General features: G+C 45.3%; 2 protein-coding genes across 2 annotated transcripts; one reads left to right on the forward strand and one right to left on the reverse strand.

The window, feature by feature from the left end:
• The first annotated feature begins 1,619 nt into the window (after positions 1-1,619).
• Positions 1,620-24,886, forward strand: creb3l1 (cAMP responsive element binding protein 3-like 1). Its single transcript, XM_068590932.1, has 13 exons — positions 1,620-1,857; positions 9,505-9,640; positions 10,445-10,531; positions 15,718-15,872; positions 15,987-16,068; positions 16,327-16,541; positions 16,963-17,109; positions 17,322-17,380; positions 18,840-18,908; positions 21,190-21,292; positions 21,419-21,581; positions 22,039-22,198; positions 22,286-24,886. The coding sequence occupies exons 1-13, from the start codon at positions 1,747-1,749 to the stop codon at positions 22,329-22,331; spliced, it is 1,533 nt and encodes a 510-aa protein (XP_068447033.1). The 5' UTR covers positions 1,620-1,746; the 3' UTR covers positions 22,332-24,886.
• Positions 23,470-27,007, reverse strand: harbi1 (harbinger transposase derived 1). Its single transcript, XM_068590933.1, has 7 exons — positions 26,924-27,007; positions 26,303-26,468; positions 26,019-26,221; positions 25,854-25,929; positions 25,559-25,766; positions 25,294-25,469; positions 23,470-25,206 (listed from the first exon to the last, which is right to left on the reverse strand). The coding sequence occupies exons 2-7, from the start codon at positions 26,465-26,467 to the stop codon at positions 25,006-25,008; spliced, it is 1,029 nt and encodes a 342-aa protein (XP_068447034.1). The 5' UTR covers position 26,468; positions 26,924-27,007; the 3' UTR covers positions 23,470-25,005.
• Positions 27,008-27,025: the final 18 nt, after the last annotated feature.

Here is a 27,025-nt window from a genome sequence, read left to right on the forward strand (position 1 = left end):
ATATAATTTCATAACGGTAACTATTGTTTGAATAGGAACATAACATGTACACACAAATATCTGATTGGAACCACTGACAAAGGGATGTTGTCCCTTAATTGCTAACACAGCCTCTGAAATGTTAAAGGGTCACCAACGTCATCAGGATTCATCCTCTGGGAACCACGAATGGCTGCAACAGTTGTCATGGAAATACATCCAACAGTTTAGACATTTAATTCTGTGTATAAGCAACACTTGGAGATGCCTATTTCCCTTGTAATCCACCCAGATTGTGTAACAGGTCAGAGCTGCAGCACACACACACACACACACACACACACACACACACACACACACACACACACACACACACACACACACACACACACACACAAACACGTACACCTGCAACACAATGGACAGGGTCTCTCTGTCTCTGTCTCTCTCAGGAGAAACAATCTGGGGCAGGATGAGAGATGAGAGATGAGACAGGCGAGCCGGAGCAGTCATGGAGAAGAAAGAAATATCTATTTAATTTCCCACTTGAGAGAGAGAGAGAGAGAGAGAGAGAGAGAGAGAGAGAGAGAGAGAGAGAGAGAGAGAGAGAGTGTTGTAGCTGGAGGCAGTATATCAGGATGTCAAAACAATACGTGTCTTTTTCTGTTTTTCTTTCCCGCACAAACACATTCTTCAACTCCTTTTGTCGTGTTTTGATTGTGTTGTTTCCAATTTATTGCACACATAATAAAATAATTTAAAGCACAATGACTCTTTCTGACTCCAAAGGGGAACCTCCCGTTGTAGACCTTTTTATAGACATTTGGACTTGTCATAGCAAGTAAAAAGCCCAGGTGGAACTCATGGCATTACTCAGGAAGTCACATCAGTGAGAAATGGACCAGGTATGGCCTCTTGAAGGCCACTTCAAGAAGCCTGGCTGGTTAAAGTTGATCTTGCACTAATAAGACGACAAGATGAAGCTGTGATGCTCCACCGAGCAAACGGAGTGAGGGAGATGTCAGTCAACCAACCACACAACACCCAACCATGCTCATATGCATTCAGGAAAACGGAAATTAATCTGCATTACAAAATATTACTTAAGTAGGAGAAGAGAAGTATTATCCACAAAGTGGAAAGGTAAACATATGCAGAATGCAAAATGGCTCCAATTAAAATGCCATACTATGATTTATATTTAATAACTGGATTATTATCACAAATGCAATGTACACTGGTAGTTGGTGCTGCATTATCGTCATCATCATGTACACACAGTATTAATCTGCACAGTCATTTGTAATAGTTTTTTTTTTAAATGTAGGGGAATAAGAAATACAACATTTCTCTGCACTATTAGGTTATATAAAATGCTCAAGCAGAAGCACATCAACATTGTATTGTATGCTATACGTTTCGCCATTAATAATACAATAAATGTGTTTGCAGACATAGTATTCGACATAAAATGTATAATATCTGAGTTGTACGTGTGTTTTGGGGCGTGTTCGTAACGCAACACCTTGGGGGCGGGGCTTCGCTGAATAATCAGCGCAGCGCCGGAGAGGCAGCGCGCGCGAGCAGGAGAGCGAGAGAGAGGCTGCAGCCGCGCGCACACAGCTGGATGGATAGCAACGGCTCCGCGGTCGGAAGGATGTGAATCTTAGACATTTTTTTTTTAAAGTTTGTCAAGGACTCGTACAGGTGGCGCAACTCAACCCGCTCCAGTGCAGACAGAGACAGAGAGCGACAAGAGAGACAGCCATGATGGAGTCCATCCTCGACAGTTTGACGGCTGATAAACTCTATCCGGGCGGCGGGGCCAACCTGTTGGACCTGGAGGAGCTCAACGACGGAGATTTCCTCACTAACGTGGTGAGTAGTCCCTGCTTTGAATCATCACACAGTCTCTCCTCCTGTCACACGAGAGTCTTTATTTTCACATGAAGAAACCATCTGGTGCCGTTTTCCTCCTCCTCTGCTGGAGGTCAGCTGTCAGGGTTGCAAGTCCTGCGAATCAAACGCACCTCTGCTGCCTGTTCCGCCCGGAGCCGGACCTCGGGAGGGCGGTGCAGTTATTGAGATCCTGACTGACATCCGGGGCGCGTAACCTGTTGCGTGCGTGCGTGCGTGTGTGTTTACTGTAACTGTGCAGACAAGTATGTGCGACTGGGAACAGCAAGTTACTGGTTGTGTGCGTGTGCGTGTGCGTGTGTGTGTGTTCTGCAGGCAGGTGTTGCAGTCCTCAGACCTGACTATTAATATGGTATGTGTGTGTGAGACTGGACATGCCCTGAACAGAGCACCAGCTGGTGTGTGCGTGTGTGTGTGTGTGTGTGTGTGTGTGTGTGTGTGTGTGTGTGTGTGTGTGTGTGTGTGTGTGTGGTGGAGACACTATTGATTAGACAGTGTCAGTACATTCAGTGGCTATATTGGTCTTCATTCGTTTACAATGAACTCTCGTGTTTGTCTTGATGAAGCATTTATTCGAGATTAAGTCTTATTTTACTCGTTCCACGCTTTCAAATATGAAGAAGCCCTTATTCTATGATTCAATATGTGTTTTTCTGACTGTTGGTCACACTAAACAAGACATTCGTGGCCTGTGGGGCACTCGTGACCGCCGGTATACGTCAAACACTGAAATCTCTGCATTAACTAAACCGATATGCACAGTCAAACTGCAACCGTGCGAAGCCCTTATAGCTGGCGTGCATACTGTCATTAAACCTCATCAAACAGCTCAGTGCTGCTGCACAGAATAATCAGCGTTGCAGTAAAACATCTGCACACACACACACAGTTCTCACTGTTGTCAACAATTACATCTCCTCTCTAAATCCACAAGCCCCCTTTTAAAAACCACCTGTTGCCACCGAAGCGCTCTCCTTATCCCGGAGTCTTTAGTCCAGGACGCAGTCCACTGATGTGTGCGGTAGCAACGTCTTCCTACCCGTTCCACCCTGCAGGGTCCTGGATGTGTGCCCTCTTAATTCTGTGCAAACTGGACTGAGAGCCGTTTCAGTGCCGCACGCTTAAATGATGACTCTCACAATATCAGCAGGAAGTACATTGTGTCCGTTCTACCGCTAGCCGGCTCCTTTTTCCACTCTATCACTCCCTTTTTTTTTTCTTTTTTTTTTTTTAAAAACGGCACAGGTTTTTTTCAGCAGACCTCTATTCTAGTCCGTGAGTCAGCCCGGCAGTCTGCTCGTGGTTTAACCCCCCTCGTCCCTGTTCTAAATAAAGTAGTGCACTCTGCTGTGAAGCCACCAGGCTGGGCGGTACCCGCCGAGGACACGAGAGAGGATGAGGAGCTGCCCTGCGGCATGCCATGCTTCTATATTACTTAACCTCTCCTTCATCCATAAGCTGCAGTCGTGTTGTATTGGTGCTGATGATGAGTCAGTAGTATGGCTTCATCAGAACCAGAAGAGTAAAGTTGTGAGGCACAAACTCCAAACAAGGAGCCAGAAAGATGCTGCAGAGCTGAAGGAAACTGCAGGGTGTTGGTTTATCACCCCGAATGTCTCCCACCCACTGCACATTGTCATTTCGTCCTCTGTTCGTATAAAATGTTGATCACGGCAGCGTTGTTTTCATATTTTAAAAAGAGCCGAGTCTAAACAAGCGTTAAGTCAATTCAGCTTTCAAAAGCTCCAAACGAGCTGAGCTTCTCTCTCACCACCAGTTCTGCGTGAAGATGAGAGAGGAGGAGAAAGTTTTTGTTGCATTGTATTGTGCGTAACAATTCCTGTTGGACGCGGACGTCACTTGGCTCCAGCTATATTCGTGCGTCATGTTCACTGAAGCATTTGATCCCAGTATCAAAGATCCCGCATGGATGACCTCATCAACCACGTACGGGGACTCCAAAGGAGTTGGAGGAGCTCTGTAAGCAGCGCTCCTCACTCCTGGAGGAGGAAGGAGCCGCTCACGATGACTCTCATCAGGTATTTGAAGTGGGAGTGTTTGAAATGACCTCCCGTTAACCGTCTGCAGAGGTACTGCGGGTCACATCGGAGGGCCGAGTGCAAAACATGTGGATGACACCGAGTGAATGGAACCTAAAAAATGTGTGTGGAAAGTGTACAGGCTGCAAAAAGAGCTGATTTATTACATTCATTGTGGAGCTGAAGTCTTTTAACTTGACAGAAAACCATTGATGTGATTTGTGATGAAAAAAACACTCTGGTTTCAATTTCTCGATTTCTGATCGAATGTTTTTTTGTCCTGTTGCTCAGACGCATTATCCAATGTCGTTAAAGTATATATAGTGTAAAGGTTTGGACCAGCGGACAAACCTATTTACACACACGTACAAAGTGAGGTCGATACTTTTTGATTATTTTCTATTTTCTGTCCGTAGTCAAACTTACCGACAGAAAGACAATGTACTATTTGGACTTTCTGTCCTCTACTTGTCACTCTTTTCTCTACATTTTGTATTCTATTCCCTCTGTTCTCTCCTTTCTATTCTATTCTATTCTATTCTACTCTCCATTCAGACCCTGTACTCCAGCTTTAGAGGGACACGCCCATCTCATTTGCATGCTCGTTGCCGATTGGCCGGCAAGCTGCCTTAAGGAATGTGAGCAGGCATGCAGCAGTGTGTGTGCGTGTGTGTGTGTGTGTGTGTGTGTGTGTGTGTGTGTGTGTGTGTGTGTGTGTGTGTGTGTGTGTGTGTGTGTGTGTGTGTGTGTGTGTGTATGTGTGTGTGTGAGGGAAAACAAAATACTCTTCTACTGTTTTACTAAGATGAACTACAGCGGAGTTCACTTGAAATCTCAACACACACACACACACCCCACACCCACACCCACACACACACCCCCACACGCACACACACACACACACACACACACACACACACACACACACACACACACACACACACACACACACACACAGTAACCTCAGCTCGCTCCTCTCTCGGCTTTAAGTGAAGCCAAACACGGCCAAGCCGCTGCAGCCGCACACAACCAACCACATGAAGCCGAATACAGTGGAGGACATTGCCATTTTCTTATCTGTGGCGGCCAGTGTTGGAGGGTAATGACACCGTGTTCTCAGGTCCCTCACTATTTCATTCTACACTGCAAAAAGTATCCGTCTCAACCAGCCGTGTCGTCTTTTTATTGACTTTTCATGTCTTGCGAAAGTCTGCCTATGGATTCAATTAAAAGATTACACCAGTGTCTTTGCATGGCGGAAATCCTGAACACTTTACCTTTGAACACCTTAAAGTGCACGCCGTAACATTTCAGATGAGTAATTGTAGCGCTGCCGTGTGGGGAAAAAAACATGTGTCACTCCCCGGTCCTACTAACAGACCACAACTCAAATCATGCAACTCATCCTGCATCAAATACTTACTTATAAGAAGCTGGAAACAGAGTTATGACATCTCTGCTTGAAAAATGAGCAATGGTCAAAATATTTGTCCGTGGAGCAATCAGTCAAATCGTTGCAGCTCTTCTCTGAAAATGTCCTGAAACAGTTTTGAAGGATTGTTTGCGTATGGCGATCTTTCAGGAAGCATCTGAACGTGAAATTAATGTACAGCGGTGCTTCTTAAGTGTCCCTAATATTGATTTATAGAACCCATTCCAGTGTTATATGATATGATTATATGGTCCCTTTTTTCTGCGATGCAGCAGAAAGTAATAAGTGTGGAGAAGTGAGTGTTGACGCAGAGAGGAAGTCCGTCCAGCATGACGGAGCGTTTCCTGCCTTCTGGGGTGTCGTCGCAGTACCTGCTAGCACACTGAGCAGTGTTTAGTTTGTTGACTGCAGGGTGAATCTGCTGAAATGTGTTTTGCATCCAACATGAATCCTCTTCTTCTCTAAACAGCAGCCAAAAGAAAAAGATACCAGAAACCCAGACATGTTCCCAACTGGAACCGGAGCTCCTACAGTCGGCACGCGAAGGCCTGAATTTGAGACGACACGGGCTTCAACAGTGTACTTCCCTCCGGCTTTTACGCGATGTTCTGAGGGGTTTACGACGCTTTCCTGCTGCAGTTTTCATGCCGCAATTACATCAAATCTCTCGGCCTCCGCTCTCAGTCCGGTTGATCCCCGTGCTTCCCCTCGTCACTGTCAGGGAAAGTAAATGTTCCCCACATGCGGGCCAACGGGGGCGATTCTTCACCTGAGCCAGTGAGGCGTCCAAATAAAAAGGAAGGGGAGGAGGAGGGGGGGGGGGAGATGTTGAGGCAACACCGTTAATTACAGACACAAGGGAGTCGCTCCCTGCGTTCATAATTACTCCTTTGGCTCTTTCCCTCCGCATCCCGGCCCCTTCCCCACTAATGACACGCCACCCGCAGAAATGGGCGCTCAAAAACTTCCAACTGCTTTTTTTTTTAACGGCGCTGGCCTCCCTAATGTGATTCTTTTACCAGCAGAGATGGAGGGAAGGAGTGGAGGGGGGGGGGTTTCAGGTAATGAAAGGTCCAGACCTCTGGGCCTCTGGTCACACCGACTGCAGCTGTTCCTTCACCAGCTTCCCAACACAGAGCCACCCTGGACTCACCAAGCTTCCTGTCGTTATGACAGCAACAACGGCTTCAATTGTGTGTGTGTGTGTGTGTGTGTTTGTTTGTGTGTGTGTGTTTCAACATAACATTTGCCTCTGATGAATGTCAGGTGGTGCAGGTGTGGAGCAGGTTGGCGCCTGAACGTTGACCTTTTCTCCCGTCAAATCATTGTTGGGAGGAAATAATATGCTATTATCTGCATACAGGATGAGGCTGATGCTCTCAGTCCGCCCGGTAAACGGAGACAGCCATGGCGGCAATTTGATGTTGTGAATGCTCGCAATTCTGTTTTCCTTCCTTTTGTTCTTTTCCGTATGATACCATGCTGTTTTTTATTAAACTAGAGTCATTTACACCCTTTCATTTCTGCTGTCAGAATCTCCAAAAACATATTAAGCATCAATTCCTATGACTTGATTTACCATGTGCATTTCTAATTGACATATTTATTTAAGTGAAAAGGAAAGGGGGAGGGAGGATTAGATGACATCAATGAAACAGTCTGTACACGCCTGACGAGGAGGAGATCTTATCTGCCAGAATAGCTGAACATGTCGGGTGTCAGAAAGAAAACATCTGCCGTGGAGCACACGCTCGCTGTGCCAGGTGATGGATAAGAAAAAGATTAGCCTCAAGCTGCGCTGTGCTGGTCGTGCGTGAGAGCGGTATCATCGGCTCCAGGTGTGCTGGAGGTGAGCAAGTGGATGTGGATACACAAACTTTGGATTGTTCATGTTTGAGGGCCCCAGTTTGAGAAAAAAAAGCCCATATTGTGCACCTTTTGTCGTAGCACTGCCGCTCACCTTGCAAAGTTCGTACTGTTGCATGGGATATGGGACACGCTACTCCATCGCAACATTGCACCTTGAACTATGACCCCTTCGTAAACCCAATGCACAGAGGATTGTGGGTCAGAGTAGCCAGAAAGGCGCGCAGCAGGAGAACAAGGCCTCTCTGTCAGCATTAGTGTTTCTTTCTAAAGTAGTATCAACTCCTGTGTGCCGGAGCAAGCGGCTGCAGGCCGACCGTACGTACACCCAGCGGCTGTCGGGCGCTTTTTGTCCTGCAGTGAGCACCGTTGAGCCTCGAGGTGTTGCTTGTTGTCCTAACACAAACATTGGTTTGGTTCCTTGAGGCGCTGTCAGCACCAACTACTGTGACACTCAAGCTGCGACTGCTTTAAAAATAAAAAAAAGGGCAGTCAGACTCTTTTTTTTTTTTTAAAGTTAAACAGCAGCGGCGGGAAATGTTTGGTTCACATTAGCAGTAACTTCATCCAGCTCGGACCAAAATGGAACAAACGGTCGTCTTTCTTTAGTTTGTTTCCGGGCTCCGACAATTCAAAGCGTCCAGCGAGAGACTTTGGAAAAGCTCCACACGGCTCACGGTGGAGCTTCAAAACATCAGCAGCTCTTCGTCTGTCATGTGCTTCTGTTGTTCCACCCACCATCTGTACGTCTGCCATCTGTACGTACGTCTGCTTACTCCACATGGTTTCATTAGACAGCTGCATGTGTCCCACAGTTCCACCACAGACAGGCCTGACCTCCAAAACACACACACACACACACAGACAGACACACACACTGAGATAATGCACGTGTGCAGGTGTGGATGATGCTTCTTGACTTGTTTGAAGACTATTTTAATACTATTGCAGGACTTACACGCATCAACAGTGATTCCCATGACTCATGGCTGTATATCTGTTCGACTTGGTCTGTTTACTCGCTTTCATCTCTCCTCCTCCTCCTCTTCCTCATTTCAACTGCAGGGATGAACACTGAAAGCAGCATTGAAGCTTGTAATAGTGTCATGATGCCAAATAAATCTAATTGCTGACTGAGCGCCACGCTAAATAGTTTCAACCCATTTGCCTTCTTGGCTTGATAAAGTCCAGATGAAACATTATAGTGTTTAATTTAAGATGCTCGCTATGTCGTGTGCAAAGAGTCCAACAAAACTCCAATTCCTCCATCGTTGATGCTCGTTGGCTCCATATTATCATGTTTTTATTGTTGCTGCCGGACTGATTTGTTCCACTCCGACTCGTCTGGCAGCTTTTTTTGTGTGTGAAGCGTTTAAGTTAATTTACAGGAATACGACATGGAAATCTATTCTTGTATTTGTTCATTAAAATGAAGTTATCGCTGCCGCTGTGTCCGTCTGAGAAGCTTCCAAGCCAAGTTCACTTGTGTATTCAATTGGTTCCAACCCATCTGTGTGTGAGTGTGTGTGTGTGTGTGTGCACTTCGCACTGCTTCATGCATGTTTGTTCAAGACCAGGGTGACTCATATTGTGTGTGTGTGTGTGTGTGTGTGTGTGTTTGTGTGTGTTAAAACCATTGAAATCAGAGCACCATGCTGTCCCAGGCTCCCAGAACATCATCTCTCAGCTCAGTGACTCATCGCATCCAGACCGAGGGTGAATCTATCAATGCTGTTTCCCTTTGACTGGCTCGTCATGCCATCAACACAGTTGTCTGGTTGTCTGGGTGTCTGACTTGGACAGATAGTCTGGAGTAAAATCGAAAAGGGAAAAAGGAGTCGAATCGAGATGGAAAAAGAACATTTTGATAATTGTTGAGTCATATTTCCTTGTTCCAGCCTCTCCAGTGTTTAAGACTGTTTTCATTGTTTCCTATCATTGTTCCCTGAATATATTTGTTGCCTTCGTGTTGAGCTCAAAGGCACATTTCTATAATTGTATATTTTGTTTTGGTTGCCGTAATAATCTGAAGACCTCGGGCTTCACAGACAGGATGTAGAGAATTCCTTTAATCTGTCTTAAGTGTATCGTGTGTCATTACAAAACAGCCCAGTTTGATATATATTTGATCAGATAATCCAATTAGTTTTTTTAAAAAGATTATTTGTGTGAAAGTTAATCCTTACGTTTAAAATCCCTGTCCTTTGGACAACCGTCATTTTACTGACTAAAATACCGTTTCTGTGTCCATGTTTCTCTCCACGTTTGCAGCCTTTCTCAGGTGACCAGATGGACGACTTCAGCAGTGAATTATTCAGCAGTTTTTTTGACGACCATCTATTAGAGCGGCCCCTTCTGGCCGACAGACCTTCACCTCTGCACATGGAGATCGAGGACAGCAGCCCAGGTCAGCCTCCGCCTTTATTTTGAAAAGCCGTCAAAAGAACACGCGTGCCTACTTTCCTCGCAGCTCCTGGTGGTATTCATTAAATGAAAGAACACACCGTAATACCATTGTACAAAAAGTCCAACGCCTTTGCATCTGGGGCTGTTTCCAATAACGTATCTCCAAAGTCCCCAGTTATTCAGTTATTGCCAATGCAACGATCAAAATCTCACAGCAGGTAAACGTTGGTGGATCCTTTCCCAATCCCAAACCGCTAAGGCTTCTCTCTCCGTAGCGTCGAGTTACATTTGCAAGACTTTGAATCCCCTGCTGACCTCCAACGGCGCGTCAGCCAATGAGTTGTTTCGATTCAAAAGGCTCAAACTGTGGCTCACACTTCCAGATCGAGGCTGAATTCCACCACACGAGAGCCAGTGACTCCTAAAGTCTGGGACTTCCAAAACTCCTGTTTCTGAACCAGACGGAAACAGCCGGGACATCTGCCCCTCGCGGAGCCGGGGAGGGGTCAGTGAAGGCACCGAGTTGTTGGTTCAGGCTGCAACTGGCCGAGCGACGACGCTCAAGCTGTGCAAACAGGCCTCGGTGGTTGTTGAACTGGGCTCTCTCAGTCTGTTCCGTCAGACCAAATGATTGGAGGGAAAAGGGTAAAAAAAAACAACCCACAATAGATAATCAATTACGTTTTCTATCGTGTGTGAATGAAGCCGTGAGGAACATTTATGTCACAGGGGTCTGTTTCTAGCTTGATGAGGACATGCAATGTTACGTTTTCCACGTCTGAAAAAGGGCTTTTGAACCTCACAGATATCCAAGCAGAGCACAGCTACTCTTTCAGCGAAGACTCCGCCCCCCAGAGCCCGGCCCTGTCGATCCAAATGGACCACGAGTCTGGTAGGTCGTCCTCTTCCTTCAAAATCTTATCTTGGGTGAAACTATTTAGAGAGGCAACCTAAATCACCGCTGCAGATGTTTAGTCTGGTTCCTTATCGCCTCGGCTCAGTGTCTGTGTGATGTCACGCTTAACATGCAGTTTGACCCCGTCTGTCTAATAGTAAACACTCCGATTGGCCCACACCGCTGTCTGTCATATGATATGTGTGATAATTGGCTTAATCCATCTCCATTATCTTTAACGTAAGAGGTGCTTGTAGCAACATGTGTCGACTGCAGCTCAATATCAGAGCACGGCGTGTTTCTGTCTTTCGTTCAGACTCATCTTCCTCTTCACCTCCACCTGTCTGTGTCTGTACCTGTCCGTCTCCCTGTCTGCATGCTGTCTGTTCTCCATTTGTCCCAGGGATCCTGCTGTCTGAGCAGCAGGATCCCGGTCTGAGCAGTTTTCCTCCAGCTAAGCCCTGCCCACCTAACACACACACGCACGCACACACACACACACACACACACACACACACACACACACACACACACACACACACACACACACACACACACACACACACACAACACTATGACAAGCATATGGTTTTGAGTCTGCAGCTTTAGCCAAAGCCAGCGGAAACTCTCTCTCTTTTGTCAGGTTATATCTCTCTCTCTCTTTCTTTCTCTCTCTCTCTCTTTCTTGTCTATATCTCACTCACTGGCTTACTTCTGTTTTCTATCTCTCTCCTTCTCTCATTCCCTTAATCCAATTAAATCTGTTTTATTGGTACGGATATCCGATTACCTGCTTTTCCAAAATACAAAAAAAAAAAGCCTTTCTCATCTAAAAGCAACTTCTATGTTTCCACTTTAATGCTGTGAGCTCGAACATTAATATAACTCATATATTTCTTATTAGAAAGAATCAAATCACGCCAGACTAAATAAATAATCTCACACATGTCCTTCAGTTAGAATGTAAAGTTAAACTCATGCCAAAGCAAACAGGACGTTAACAAAAATCTAAAATGACATATCAAACCACTAACCCTCAACATGTATGACCTCATGAAACCAAACATTTGGACAGCTTTGATTTCAAGGTAGTATATATATATATATATATATATATATATATATATATATATATATATATATATATATATATATGTTCTCATTCATTGCCTCCATGTGTTGCTACATAATTGTTGTCTCAAGATCACATATGGAGGATATACACACACACACACACACCGCATGTTTTTAAATTTATTCCAGTCTATTTTATATTGAACTTAATCCAAAATGCGTTTCAAAACCTGCATCTGGCCTGACTGGAGTCCTTTGAGATACTTTCTTTTCACCAATGTTACCCTTTACAAATACACCTTTACTTATATATATATATATATATATATATATATATATATATATATATATATATATATATATATATATATATATATATATATATGTATATATATATATATATATATATATATATGTATATATATATATATATATATATATATATATATATATATATACATATATACCTCACCTCAAATTATACAACAAAGAAAACAAGATAATGAAGAAAATAATTGGGTTCCTTCTCAGTTATTCTTTCATTATTTGTGTCAAGATTCTATCGTATCTGCACTCGACGCTCCACATGTTGAATGCCGCTCTGTTCTCTGATTTGAGGACGTAGAAGTCCACTTTTTAAACGGCATTGTTGTCATTTTTCAGATGTAGCCACATTTTTCTCATGAAACAGCCGGACTGTTCGCTGCCATTTTGGCACGAAGACGGCTGCAGCTGGGGGGGTTGATCCAGTCACACGGTGTTGTTTTCATGAACCACTTCAGTAAAGGTACAATACGTACATAAAATCGGGGTCTCAGTTCCTGGTATTCCACGCTAATCCCCAGTGAAGCATCGTGCAGGCTTCAGAAGAGGCAGAAGGATAAAACCCCTGGCAGAGGAGCCGTTTATCATTTACAGGCCTTCCCAGCATCCACTCAGAGCAACCCTGTAGCAGCGGCTGCTTGTTTGTCTTGATGAGTCAGGTTAATTAGACACCCGGGGATGTCAGAAGTGGTTGACCTTTCAGGGAGCCAGTGTGGTCTGAATGGAGGAATTGTGGAGTTTGTTCTCCCGGACAAAAGCAAAGAGAGCAATTATAGGATGGTGAGTCACTCGGGGTGTTTTTTAATATTAGGTACCACTCATTTGCCCCTCGTTGCCACTCACACGCCCCTCGGCTTCGACCCGAGTAACATTTACTTCATATTAGAAGTGGATGTAGTCACCATGACGTCGTTGGAGCCGTCGCCATCTTGGTTTTTGGTGGTTGCCATCTTGATTTTTTGGCAACCAAAAGAGGGTGGAGCTACAATTGTATTCTGAACAATACCTTTTTTTAACACTCATGATCATGTAATAAATCGGATCATTTTCTCATCGACTTCGACACAACGACCAGACAAGTCGCCCCCTGATGGCCAGTTGAAAGAATGCAACTTAAAGCACCGACACATTGGCTTCACAGAGTCATCCTTAAAATGTGTGGATGTTTTTTTTGACTGATGGCAACTTTTTCACTTTCCTGTGCCTCTTTTTCCTTTCCCTCTCAGCCTGTGGTCTCAGTTCCCGTTGCTCTTATTCAATATAGCAGAAGCTGCATGTTTTTACTGCGGCTCCTACTGCGCTGCTCCAACTATTGTTTTAATAATCTTGCTGTCCCGCTGCGATCAAACACAGTCGCCACCTCTCCTGCGGTAACCCCCTGTGAATGCCAGGAGCCGCTGGTCATTAGCCATTACTGTGATAGGATGTCTTACCTGGTTTACGGCCTCTGAGGCAGACTGTCTTTTATTAGCAGCATCCAAAGAGATCCCATAAAGGAGGAAGAGGAGAGGATCATGTTTTACTTTATTACTTTCAACCACAGCATCTTTTACATTTACTTCACATGGGGAACACTTCAAATTATACTTTTACGGATTGATGAAAGAACTTTGTGGCCTTCGTGTTGAGCTTTTTTTTCATTTTAATTGTTGGGTATTTGGCACGTTTCTCACTCGTATTTGAATCTGGCTCGTATCGATGATGCTTTAATCAAGTCAACCAGCTACACAACTATATACAACGACGCGGCAATGATTATTTACTGTGTCCACCTCATCCTGTTTAGGAAGTGTTACTATGGTTATATGAAGGGAATATAATTGAAAGACGGAAAAGAAAATCATGAACCGCTGCAAAAGAACGCAGGAAATAATCAGAAATGTACTCTTTTTAATCCCTGCATCCACAAGTGCACAACCTTCCTGTGCGTGAGCCAGCAGCTTCTGCTTTTCATTAGAAGGTGGTGGTCGAGGGCTTACCATCAAGCCCCGGCTTCACGAGGGCAGCGCCGGGCTTAACGAGGCCCAGACGAGCAGCAGCGCCGGCCTCATTAGGGTCTCGCTCGCAGAGAGCACCCCGGGACATACGGAAACGACGGCTGCGCCCCGAAACCCGACGCACAAGCTCACACCCGTTCATTCATTGTGTAATCAGTGATCTTTCTGAGCGATCTACGAATCACCACGATCAATGACAGGACCCCGCTGGCGGTGGTGGGCGATCGGGATGCTTGTTCAGGAAGTAACTTCCTTACAATCAATCATTATTTTCAAATCAATTATCAAGCAAAACTGATAAACTTTCCAAAGCTTTTCTCCGTTTTAGAGGATTGTCAGATGACTGAATTTGAGAGAGGAGTTTGTAGCATGAACTCTGTCTGGAGCGATGACAGGATCGAGATCCCTGTCATCGGACACACACACACACACACACACACACACAAACACACACACACACTCCTCCCTTCCACACAGCACACTCAGCTTGTAAACTTCATAGCATTTTACCAGCAGACATGTTGCTAGGAAACCAGGAGGTGATTAAAATGACGTACACACACACACACACACACACACACACACACACACACACATACACAGCAGCAGTACACGTCTCGTTAAACTTCAACTGCTCTCTTTCCATACACCATGGGAGCTTTTTGGTTGTGTGTGTGTGTGTGTGTGTGTGTGTGTGTGTGTGTGTGTGTGTGTTGTGGTAAACATCAAAGTGTCTACTCTGTCCCGGTGCTCGTGTCTTATTCTAAAACTTCAACATGCTGACTCACACTGCTCCCTCTCTACCTGAAGCCACCTTTTTGTTCCTAATCACCTCTAAACATTTAAGATTTATGTTCATTTTCAAGTGAAATGTTGAGTTAGAAAAGTTTCTTCTGGACTGTTTGGTGGACTTTCTCCTTATGAGGTGACTTAGCAGCATTTGAACGGGCCTTAACTGAAAGCACACATACAACATTCACACCTGGAAGACCAGTCGTCACCACGGGCTCCTTTTTATTTTGATAAAAAAGACCTGATGTGTCTCATGTTTTAGTCCCAATGGGTCAAGCAAAAGAACTCAATAGCGTCTCAAAATTCAGTAAAATAAGCATAATGCGCCTTTGGACCTTTTGGAAAAGTCGGGAAGGGCAGCGATGTCTAAATATATTGTTAACTTAGGTCATTTATATCGAGTTTGATCCTTAAAATGCCATGATGTGATGTTGTTCGTGTGATGTGGTGTTATTACCAGCTCTTAGCTGGTCCTGGATGCTTGTGAGTAGTTTTTCTGCAGCCCTGCTGGGCATTTAAGTCCTTAAAATACTTGCTGCAGCTCACGTAGACTAAACAATGCCGTACCTGTGAGATGCTCTTAAAAAATCTCCTCATTGTGTTTCTGGGAACCTCCTTTAAAATTGCACTGTGTCCTCATCGCCGGGTCACTCGGTTACGCGTCTCTTCTGCAGTGTTTGAAGGCAGCGGCCAGCTCCTTTCTCAGGAGGGATACCGGAGACGAGTTGTTGGTTCAGCCCATCTTTTATTTCAGGGTAGAAAAACTCACTGGAGACAAATTACGCCCCACAGTTGCCAGAGCGACGTCGTCCAGCAGCCTGTAATAACCGGTTCTGTCAGGAAGCGTTCAAATGTTTTGGGGAAGCTCTTTGAAAGCGTGATTTATAAGCTACCAGTTACTTCCCATTGGAAGACCTCCCTGAAGGTCCTCCAAGTTGCTTTTTTGTCGTTTTCTTGGCTGTTTGATGAGTTGTTGTTTTTTTTTTCCCCCCTCAGAATTTGAATGGAGCTTCAGTCAGGACCTGTCGGCCATCTTGGTGAAACAGGAGGAGCCTGATGTGGGTCAAAGGTTAGATCCTCAGCCTCTCGAAGGCCCGTCTCTCATATTAAGCCCCGCCCCCCCACACAGAGGTTCGCCATGGAAACGCACGGTTAGCATCCATCCGGCAAATAAACGCTCCAAGTGTTGTTGTTGTTGTTGTTGTTGACCAGTGAGTTCAAAAGCAGCGTTCAACAGCGGCGTGGTTGTCGGTGTGTTTCTGCAGGAGCCGAGTCAAGACAGCGCCAAGTCAGTCGCCATCAAAGATGAACCCAAAGAGATTGGACAGTATCTCAGCCTGCCCAGCGGTACGCACACACACACACACACACGCATGCGCGCACACACACATATTGGTATCGCAGCTCAAGTCACACACAATCAGGAAGTGACACAAATGTATCCCATTTCCACAAAGCTTTTATTTTATGAAGAAAACAAAATCGCCCAACCGGCTCCTCTCCCAGCAGACATAATAAAAGTTGTTCCAGATCCAATGGGACATCTCGGTGGTCAAAGGGAGGAGGGTTTCTCGCAGCTCGCTCAGCCTCCTCCTCTCCTTTCAGACGACGCTCTCCAGCTGCCGCCCACCCCGCCCAGCAGTAACCACGGAGACAGCGACGGCTCCCTCCCTCCGTCCTCCCCGCACCTCCCTCTGCCGCCGGCTTCCCCTCAGCCCCAACAGAGGCCAGGGGGTCGAGCCTCCTCCTCTTCCTCCTCCTCCTCCTCCTCCTCCTCCTCCACAGCCATCTCTTCCTCACCTCTGCTCACCGCGCCACACGTGAGTTAAAAAGTCCACGTCTTTAAAGCTCAACTTTCAGCTTTTCATTATTTCCCCCCCACGCGGATTGGACAGAACAAATTGCTGAATGAACGAAGGGGAAGTCAGAAAGAGAGCGGCCGCGACCATGAGGTTGAATCAGTCTGACAAAATGAGGCTAATGTGATTAAATGCAATCAATTCAGCGCCCGGCTTTGTCTGTCTGGCTTTCTCACGTGAATCACATTTGTTTGAACGCCACAAAGTAATTCTTCATGTTCGGCGTCGGCAAGAAACGTTTGACTCGGCGGTGACACATCTGCATCGCCGCAACATCCCACATGAGTCGGCTGCCCGCAGGCTTTTTCTCGTATTATTAAAGGCATAAACTGTTGGTAACGGTTGTAGATGCATTGATAAAGCGCTTTGTTTCACGGTGCAGAAGCTGCAGGGTTCAGGACCCCTCCTGCTGACGGAGGAGGAGAAGAGGACCCTGGTGGCCGAGGGCTACCCGGTACCCAACAAACTTCCTCTGACGAAGAGCGAAGAAAAGGCACTGAAGAGGGTCCGACGGAAGATTAAAAACAAGGTGAGCGCCGCGCCGTCCATCCGGTTCGCGCTCGGATCATCTGATTCGCCGATAAACCTCAGTTCCTTCCAGAATCGGTGACTCTGAATGACTTCGAGTCCGAGAGGGAAGCAGAAACATAATTGATGAGCAAGCAAAGCATTTATTGAGGCAGCAAAACGCACAGACTTCGCAATCTTTTTCTGATGCTTTTTTTCTGTTTTCGTCCCCAGATCTCAGCTCAGGAGAGTCGGAGGAAGAAGAAAGAGTACGTGGAATGTCTGGAGAAAAAGTAAGCCTTGGAAAATAGCTTCGTCCCCCATGTTTCCATTCCTTTATGGTTTACCTTTTTATCCGGCTGACCTTTTGTGATTTTCATCCCTTTTTCTTCCTCATTAAAGTCCCCTCAAATAGTTTCAAAGAAGCTCTACTACAGTGCAGCAGCGGCCACGAGATTTACAAATAGTTCAAATCCTTGAATTCTTGGAACAGATTCTTCAACCGGATTTTTTTTTACGGTCAATAAATGATGTGAAAATGGATTTTGGCTGTTTTGTACGCATCATTTAACATCAGTGTTTCTCAGTGGAGCAGGACTTTTTTCAAACAATTTGTCATTGAATCAGAACTAAATCATTGAGTGTTGTTCGTTACTGTTGTTTCAACCAGCGTCCTGTCACTCCAACTCAGTGGTTGCATAGAAATGTCCACGCGAGGAATGAATGTATGTTTCCTTCCACTTCTGCTTGCTGTGTTTAGGAGTGTTGCCTTTGGGCCAGAAAGAATCCGTGTGGGCCAGTGAGGTTTCTTACCCCGTTGAATCTTACCGTCGGCCTTTTTTATACATAAGTGTGTGCTTTTTATGTGGAGGAAAGAAAAGAACATGAAAACCTGGCAGTTAAAAGTTGTTTTTTTTTGTATTTAGAGGTTTTGTGTTTAGAGCTATAAGGAGATTGGACTGCAGGGATCAGCGGGGTCAGGTTTAAGGTGATGATACTTCGGATGTATTTCGTCTCTTCCAGAGAACTTCTCTCCTTCTTTATTCGGGCCATTCCTCGGTGTGGCGGGACTCCAGTAACCTGCTGAACACATGGGGAGTGAAAGGGATGTGAAAATGTGGGCTTGCTTATCTCTGAGCAAAAAAGTACCCAAAGAGGTTCACGCAGGTGGAGACAAAATGTCCTATTAGTCCCGTCACAGCGGGGTGAGTCGAGTTGAGCTCTTTTGAGGCGTGCAAAAATAGCAATCGCTCCCTTTTCTTTGTGTTCGTGTTGCTTTTCGGACATGAGGACGGGATTATTGTGGGAGCTCTGCAGAGCGAAACCAGCAGGACGACTTGCTGAAAGGAATGCGCATGAATGAGCCGTCTTGAGACCAAACATACAGGCGGAGGATCAGGAGGATTACGAGGAACAGATTAAGGAGATGTTCAGTTGATGTCAGATATAGGACTCGCAGGAGGGAGAGAACATCCTGCGAATCCACCCGAGTGCCAAATAGGATCGATATGTCGGAATGATTTCAAAATGTCTCCATTGTTATCGTTTGTGAAGCTATTGTGCGAAAACATAAAGAGGGCGCCGCGTTTCTGAAGTGGGTTCTTTGCACGTTCGGTCATTCAGCTCTGATGAGTGATTTTTACTTAAAAGATCAGTAAATGAACGTTGTGTGCAGAGCTGATGACCTGCACTGATGGCTGTGTGCGCGCAGATCTGACGGTCTGTCTGTGTGCGTTTCTTTGTGTGTTTCAGGGTGGACAGCTACACGTCAGAAAACAGCGACCTGTGGATAAAAGTAGAAAACCTGGAGACCGCCAACAGGTGAGGCGCACACACACACACACACACACACACAACACAAACCCATGTGCTCATGATGATGCTTGGATTATTTTAACTGAAAACACGTTCGCAAAGAAGTTGCAGCGGCACTCATTTATTTATATCAGCGGCGGCCATGATTTTTGACCGAGGGCCTTCAGTGAGGACTCACAGAGCCGCTCCATCAGTATGATGCGGGGAAAAAAAGCGCGTGGTACGACTTGACCAGCTCAAACCCGTCGGGTCATCAACAATGCATATTGTCCAAACGACCACCAAACAACCAGTCACAGTTAGGAAGAACTAAACTATTCAACAAAATTAAAATCCTGCACACACATGAGACATCTCCAGCGTCTGCTGCACCTCAGAGGGCAGAGCTGCGTCCCTGTCTGACCAGCAACAGCAACAGCAACAGCAACAACACTGTGTTTGATTAAATACGACTGCACATGTACAAAATAAGTCACGCAGCCAGCATTTCACTCACCACATTCCCGTGATCCTCTGTGTGAAAAGGCGTCATCGGTGCACAAGCAATCCACCAGCAAGGTTGCTTTTGGGCTTGAGGTTTAAGCTAGAAGTTTCTAGCCTTCCCTGAAACGTCCTCCATTAGAAAGGCGTCGCTAGTAAATCCACCACCAAGTCTACTCCTTCAGCCGTAGAGTATGAAAAAATACACCAAGCAAAACTATAAAAATGTAATTGCTCCTTTACTTCCTGATGAGTTCAGCCAGCTTGTTTTCTGGTAGACAGAAGTCAAGGTGCCTCACTGACCAATCACAGCGCAGGAACAGATGAAGGCAGCTGTGACATGAGACAATGAGCTAATGGGGACAAATCATTATATATATTTTGTATAATGTAATTGTGTTTCACTATATATATATATATAACGATAACGATGACTAAGTAAGTAAGTCATGGAGTCTTCAAAGGCCAAACTCTCATCTGCAGGTAAACAAACTATTTTGTTTGCTCTGGATGTAAAAACCCTCTTCATCTGTTACTCTGAGAGAATCAGAGGAGCCTAAACATAAATTTGTCTGCTCCTCTGTTATTATGCCAATATGAAACCAATCTGCTATTATCCAGGAGTGGGTGGGTGGATGAGTGGGTGGGTGTGGTGGTGGAGGGTGCTGAGGGGGGGTCTGTCTCGATGTCTGTCTGTCTGTGGCAGCCCGAGCCTGTCATTACAGCTGAAAGTTAACAGTAGCTTTCATCATGGAAGGCAACCCCCTCCCGTCCTACCACACACACACACACACACACACACACACACACACACACACACACACACACACACACATTGGTGAATATGTTAAACCACCGCACAGAGGAACAATGAGTTGGCACAAACTGGGGGACATGAGTCAGCTCGCTCACTCTCACATAAAGTCAAGAATATATGCAGGGCTAAAAATGTTTTTTTTAAACGAATGAACTCCTCGTTCCCCCAATGCAGTTATTAGTGGTCCTTTTGTTCTCCACTGAGCACTACTGGTTCATCTGTTGTACAGAAATAAACCCCACCTCCGAAAGTCTTGAGTTTGGATAGATCCGATGGGCTTTCTTTGCCAGTCACGTTGAGACTTTAAATGTGCCGAGCTTAGCACAAGCTCTGGGAGCAGAGGGAATAATACGTCCCTGTAGTGAATTCATTTGAATTTTCCGTTCTGCTGCTGAATATTCACGCACACGGTCATCAGCGAGTCAACCTGCAGGGCCCTTGGAGAGCGCTGTATATTTAAAGCAGCGATACCTTTAACGGTTAATCTCTGTGGTTTTTACATGACTTTCATGACGGTCTGGTGCTTGTGACTGAAGATCTGAACCATGAGATGAGCCAACGCATCCTTCTGAATGTCTGACCGACCAGTTTGTCGTCTGGTTTGGAGTCTAAAATAGCAAAACGATGGACTGACTCGCTGACGGCCGGTTTATTAGCAGCAGCGGCATCCGGCCCTCTGTCTCCACCTAGTGGTCAGAGTGGATCCTCACAGCCACTGGCGGCTCATACCATCAGAACCCTGCTCTCCAGATCCCAGCGATATACTTTACGCTACTGGTTTCACTGGTGCAGTCGGTCCAACGCCACCGTTCTCTTCACTCAGTCTGGCGTATTGACACAGCAACAACAAATCATGCGGATGACGTTGACTTTAGAGTACACAAAGAGAGAAATCACCTGCAGGGGCATTTGGGAAGGGCGAGGCTCAATTCGGGGAAAGCAAACTCCTCGCTCATTGTCTCTAAAGCCGCTGTGTGTCTGTCTCCTCAGGTCTCTCCTGCAGCAGCTCCAGAAGATCCAGTCATTGGTTTCAGGAAAGGTTGTCTCCCGTTCCTGTAAAATAGCCTCAACTCAAACCGGGACATGCCTCATGGTAAATGTGGTTGTTCATGAAAGGGATTGATTAACCTCTGAACTCGAAGAGCATAACACCAGATGAGTTCAGCTCTGTTTATGTTGGTGATTGCTCATGAAGTGTGTCGCTCCTCTCTGTGTGCAGATGGTGGCCGTGTGTTTCGTGCTGGTGCTGGGCTCCTTCTCTCCCTGCCTCTCCCCCCTCTCCTTCCTCACCCACACCTCCTCTTTGTCCTCATCCTCCTCTTCCTCCCACCCTTCCTCCTCTCCTCCTCTTCCGTCCGCGGACCTCTACACCACCAGTCAGGGTAGGTCTTCAAATATGTCGCCGTTTATACAACGCTGATGTCGAAATTCATAAACTTTTCTTTTCGTTAACAGTGTAAGACATTCCCCTTGAACTTTATTACTAGATGTGATGGAGGACAGGGAGCTAGAACCTGGGAAAGACCACGTTTTATAAAATAAACGCTGTGTTTTTGTATAATCATACTATCTAACGGCAAATAAGATACGTCTCCAAAATGTAGAATGGACGCGAGGATCAACTTTCGTTCCTCGCTGCATTCCACGTCCCTATAAATTCACTTTCCTTCACCACTGACAAGTGGGAAACCCCGGTTGTAAGGTCAAAGCTCCTTTCCGCCATCAGGAGCTTAAGATCCTGCCTCGCTAGCGACCCCGAGAGGCTGCCGAGTTCATCACAAGCTCAGAATGACACAAGTGGCGTGAGAATGAAAACCGGCGTGCGTTTGTGCGTTGCAGTCCGTTCCCGCAGCCTGCTCTTCTACAACGAAGAGGCTCCGCTGGAGGAGAGCGAGGTAACGTCAGACGAGGGCCGGCTACAGTCAGACAGCCGCGTCCAGACGAGCCGATACACAGCGGACGTTCACAACCAGACGACTGGGCCCGAGTCAGACCGGAGGTAGAAAATAGACATATTGGTGCGATCTTTATGCATCTTTTTGATTGTGTTCTCGATATTAACAGATTGCCTCTCTTCTCTCCGCAGAGAAACTAAACCAGAAGGAGTCGCTGGGTTTTCCGACACAGCTTGACCCCCTCCTTCCATGAATTCTAACCTCTGACCCCTTAAAGGTCCCGAAAAACCACCAGATTCCTCAGTTAAACTGGACCAGAATCTCAGTCCACCGTCATCCTTCCTGATGAGACACAAGCGTGAACAGACTCTGCTACACCTGAATACACTTGATTTTAAAGAGACCATCTTATTGACATTTCTATTTTAGTATCTATTAATACTTAGTTGAAAAAGTGTTTAAAAAAAACAACATAGGGCCTTAATTCAAAACGTACAGATGCAATTTGTAGCATCTTCACAAAAATATCACCGCAAACTAGTCCGACCAAGAAGAATTCAGATCCGAGCCACTCCAGCTGTGATCATGTGAAGAGTTTCATCTCCTCTCGCCATGACGGACCTGAAGAAACACAGAACGAGCCACATGGACATAAATACATCTGTATGGATACCTGACGGACCTCCACTGTGGGAGTTTATGTTGTGTATTTTATGTATTGCATGTATTTTACTTCCAAGGCGCTCTTTTTTTTCAACCAGTCAAAGGGCTGTAACAAAGGATTAGTTTGGTTATTGTTGTGATTAATCAATTAATCCTCACGTTAGAGAAGCGAGAGTCTTTTCTTGGAACGTTTCTGTCCATCAAATAATCGATTCAGCTCAATGTTACGAAACTAAATCACGGAAATGAACACATCCTTTTAAAGAGAAGCTGTGCCATTTTAAAAGTGCCTTCCACTTACTTCAGATATATATGACCGACTTGGCCTTAAACCCAAAGCCACGCAGCTTTAAACCTTGAGCCGCATCACTAACTAGAATACAGACCGATTCTTTTACGTCATCTTAAACTGGATCAACGTCCACTTTTTAATTTCATCTCTGAAGTAATTCAGCATCATTTGGGAGGGACCACATCTTCACATCGAGGGACCGTTAACGGGGTCCAGACAGAGGTTGAGAAACATGACATAAAAGTATTTTTATGGAATAAAAAATTGTATATGTAATATATTTGCAGCATCAAAAAAAGAGCATATTTAATTTATGCGACAAAAAAAAGAAATACTGAAAGTTAGTTTGTCATCGTCTTGTTTTTGTTTTTCTAAATAATGTTTACAAAAAAAACAAAATACAACGTATAATATATTCAGAGCATCAAAAAAATGAGCATATTTATTTTATGCAAGAAAAAAAAATGGAATTGTACGTTGTGTTTTTTAGGATGATGAAGTTTTACATGATGGTGTGTAGCTGACATGCTGTTTCATGGAGTGTAAAACTTTGACGTGATCTGTTTGTGTCTTTTAACTGTAATACAGTGTCTGTTCCACTGCTGTCGCGTGAGAAGCTACGAGGGTCTTTTTGTTCCCTCGTGATTTAAAACCTGTCCAACTAAACTCATTTTTAGGTTTCTTGACTTAGAAATCCACGGAAGTTTATCGCAAAAACAAACCGCTGAATTATAAATAATTAAAACATTGACATCTAAATGTAGATATATTTCCTGTCATAAACTCATGAGCCCCATCGAAGCAGCAGAGGAAACATCTCAACACAGATGCTAAATGCGCTCAAGCGACAGCAGTGTATGTTGTATTTATTCCTGTTTGTAGAAAGTGTGTATATATTGATGAAGCCAATCAGGTGACTAATACATTCCAGGAAGTAAAACACCACTAGCTTTGTTCTCAACAACATTTTTGAAGGAACATCGGGACATTTACAAAAAGTCTTTCTTCACCACTATTCTGACAATGTGAGAAAAAAAACTAAACAAGGAATTCACCCATTAAATGCCATGGTATTCCTACACATTAAAAGCTAGGAAAACCCCCCATTCCACTGTCCCAGTCCAAATCCCCAAGGACATAATTGCAATTCTGAGTTATGGAATACTCAGAAATCCTATTTTTTTTTATCTCCAAACATTGCAATTAACACAGATGTCATGTTTTTTTTTTATTCATCTCTGTATCCATTTCATTTTGTGTCTCTCATACTGTGTGTGTACACAAAAAAACCATCATGTGACTGCAGCCCGTTGCACAAACATCCAGTCATTCTCACCCGTAACAGTCTTAAAGCACCGGTGTACATAAACAATGACGACCTAATGTGCAGTTGTTGTAAATAAGGGCCTTGGTTTTGTATTGTGACATAGTCCAAGATTTTAACCTGTGGAAGCACTTGGGGAAGAAAATAATTGGGGCAAATCGTTTGGTTCGTTGGGGCATAAAATGTGTGAGGATGGGTGGGGTTTGTGGGGGGTTAAAAAATAAAAGGGAGGGCGACTTTTTCCACTTGTATAGAAACTTTGATAACACAGCAGCTGCACACAGTTCAAATTCAGTCAAACCACCAAGGAGCGCTCGATTATTCCGACCTCTTCGTGAATATGTTTGAGGGGAAATAATCGAGCACTTTCCGGGGTTTCCAGTTATTTCAAATGTGTTTGGGTTCAACGTTGTCTTTGTTTGTTGTATAGCGTCTTGCATGTTCCTCCATATAAAACTATGTTATCTTAGTGTAGTCAGTAGAGTAGAAACAAGCAAAATATAAAAAATCTGCATCAGCAACACTGTGTCTGTGGACTTTCTTGCTTCAAATGCTACTTTTATATCATTTTTGACTAGTTTGCTCTGGTCCCAGTCCTGATTTAGTCCCGTTTCCTGTTTTCCACCAGCAGTTCAGCTGAAGTGTTTGAGTATTAGCTGTTTTCGGAGTTCCTCTGCCTCGCTGTCGCGGTCCTCGGGTCTCTGTTCGAGGCTCTCGGGCTGCTCCAGGGGGTCGGTTCTTTCCAGGGTCCAAGCGTCTAATCCGGACTGCAGGGAGGCGTTGTGGAGGACGCAGCAGGCCAGCAGGATGGACGAACTCCTCTCTGGAGAATACTGACAGGAGGAGACAAGACAGCTGGATGACCCTGCTGTCAGAGGGATGCACTGAAGAAGAGGTTGGCTTGGCTTAGCATAGCATACCTGTAGGTATCCTTTGGTGCCGTCCAAACATCTGAATCTGGTCTGGATGGCTCTGAAGGTTCTGTCCACTATCTCATGTGTCGCCGTGTGGGCTAGGTTATATTGAAACTCTGCAGGGGACTCCGGGCAGTCGACCGGGGTCATCAACCACTTCCTGAGAGGGTAACGACGGTCACCTAGGAGGCGGAAGAAAAGGACTTTACTTGTTTTTTCCGAACCTTTTTGGACAAAAAGTGATGCAAGAGTGTTCAAATCCACATCTCACCCAGCAGCCAGCCCTCCTCTGTGTCCTGCAGCTGTTTGAGGAGAGCAGATCTTTCGAGAACGTCCGTGTCTTTGAGGCCTCCCGGCCAGTGTGTCTCTGCGCTGAGCAACAACCCTCTGGCATCGCACGCCAGCAGACAGCCCACGGAGTGGAACCCCTTCTTGTTCACGTACGACGAGTCTTCGCTGTTGGGCGCTTTGATGGTGACCTGCAGGCGAGAGGGAGGACGGTATCGGCGAGGCTGTCGCTTGTGTACAACTTGTTTAACGTTTTAATGCAGTATGATGTAGTCAACCTGAACACAGTCCAGCACCCCCAGCACTCCTGGGAATCCTGCCACCCTCTGAAACTGCTCTGTGCTGGAGGGATCTCTGCATGTGAAACATACATATTGCTGTTACTGTTATCTGTCTCCCTATTCTTAATGTTTTTAGTATTGTGTTTGCCTACGTAGCAGCACCTGTTGAAGTTGATGAACTGGGGAGCTTTCTCCACTAGGGCTTTGGTCACGTTAGACACGCATCTCGACATCGACGCCTGGCTGATCCCGATAGTGTCGCCCATAGATGTCTGGAACGAGCCGGATGTGTAGAAGCCCAAGGCAGCCAACACCTGGACCTCCGGACTGATGGCTCTGGAGCGCTGTGTGCGCCTACTGAGGGCCTGTCGCACAGAAACACATTTAAATGAACGGCTCACTGGATGAGATTATTCAAGACGGAGGACGAGCACTCACACACTCACCTCTCTGAGTAATTCCACCAAATACAGAATAAACTCTCGGGGGAAACCGAACTGCGAGAGGAGGACAGTGTCTGGGACCGAGCTCAGGTCGAAGCGGTCCAGGGTCTTGTGGCCTCGACCATGTAAGAGGAGATCACAGTCCAAGATGGCTATGGGGATCGCCATGCTGTGGGCAGCAACACATGCATATGAATAATTAATTTGCAATGATGGCAAGTTCAATTCTGGTTTGACGTTTGTTGTGAATTATTTCCACAAAAACATTTTTTTTGACTCAGTGAGATATGTTTGCATGCCTTTTACATCCGGATGTATGTGACACGGGTTACAGTATAATATAGAGATGATAGCAGTTTTCTTGAATGGAGCGCTTAGTGGCTGAACAATGTGTTATAAGATCATAACAGCACGAAAAACCTGTCGTCATGTTTTAAAGCTGATGCTAGACAAATAAAGCCAACGCGATAGCTAACTAGCATCTGAGCTTTTCTAATTTCAGCAAACGACACGTGCTTGTGGAGACAAATCCACTCACACACTCAATAGCTGAATAGCTGTAGCGTTAAATGCAACTTAAATAATAATTAACTCTGTTTGTATTGTTGAGGGAGGGACTCTTACCTTTAACACAGAAGTCATTCAGCTTTGTCGACCAAAACAAACCACAGGAACACACAACTTGCGACGACCATTCGCACATTCGACAGGATTCTTTCTTTTCAG

Source organism: Clinocottus analis, unplaced genomic scaffold, assembly GCF_023055335.1.
Source record: "Clinocottus analis isolate CAN_PGR_092001 unplaced genomic scaffold, fCliAna1.0.p SCAF_24, whole genome shotgun sequence".
NCBI lineage: Eukaryota > Metazoa > Chordata > Actinopteri > Perciformes > Cottidae > Clinocottus > Clinocottus analis.

What these genes read in the sequence shown, in the direction of transcription:
- harbi1 (XM_068590933.1), bottom strand. Translation starts at nt 26,467, where the DNA reads ATGGCGATCCCCATAGCCATCTTGGACTGTGATCTCCTCTTACATGGT. An exon ending in GGGTGCTGGACTGTGTTCAG is followed by an intron (nt 25,767 to 25,853) that starts GTTGACTACATC and finishes TCTCGCCTGCAG; the next exon opens with GTCACCATCAAAGCGCCCAA. An exon ending in GCACCAAAGGATACCTACAG is followed by an intron (nt 25,207 to 25,293) that starts GTATGCTATGCT and finishes TCCTCCTGTCAG; the next exon opens with TATTCTCCAGAGAGGAGTTC.
- creb3l1 (XM_068590932.1), top strand. Translation starts at nt 1,747, where the DNA reads ATGATGGAGTCCATCCTCGACAGTTTGACGGCTGATAAACTCTATCCG. An exon ending in CTCTGCTCACCGCGCCACAC is followed by an intron (nt 16,542 to 16,962) that starts GTGAGTTAAAAA and finishes TTCACGGTGCAG; the next exon opens with AAGCTGCAGGGTTCAGGACC. An exon ending in AAACCGGGACATGCCTCATG is followed by an intron (nt 21,293 to 21,418) that starts GTAAATGTGGTT and finishes CTCTGTGTGCAG; the next exon opens with ATGGTGGCCGTGTGTTTCGT.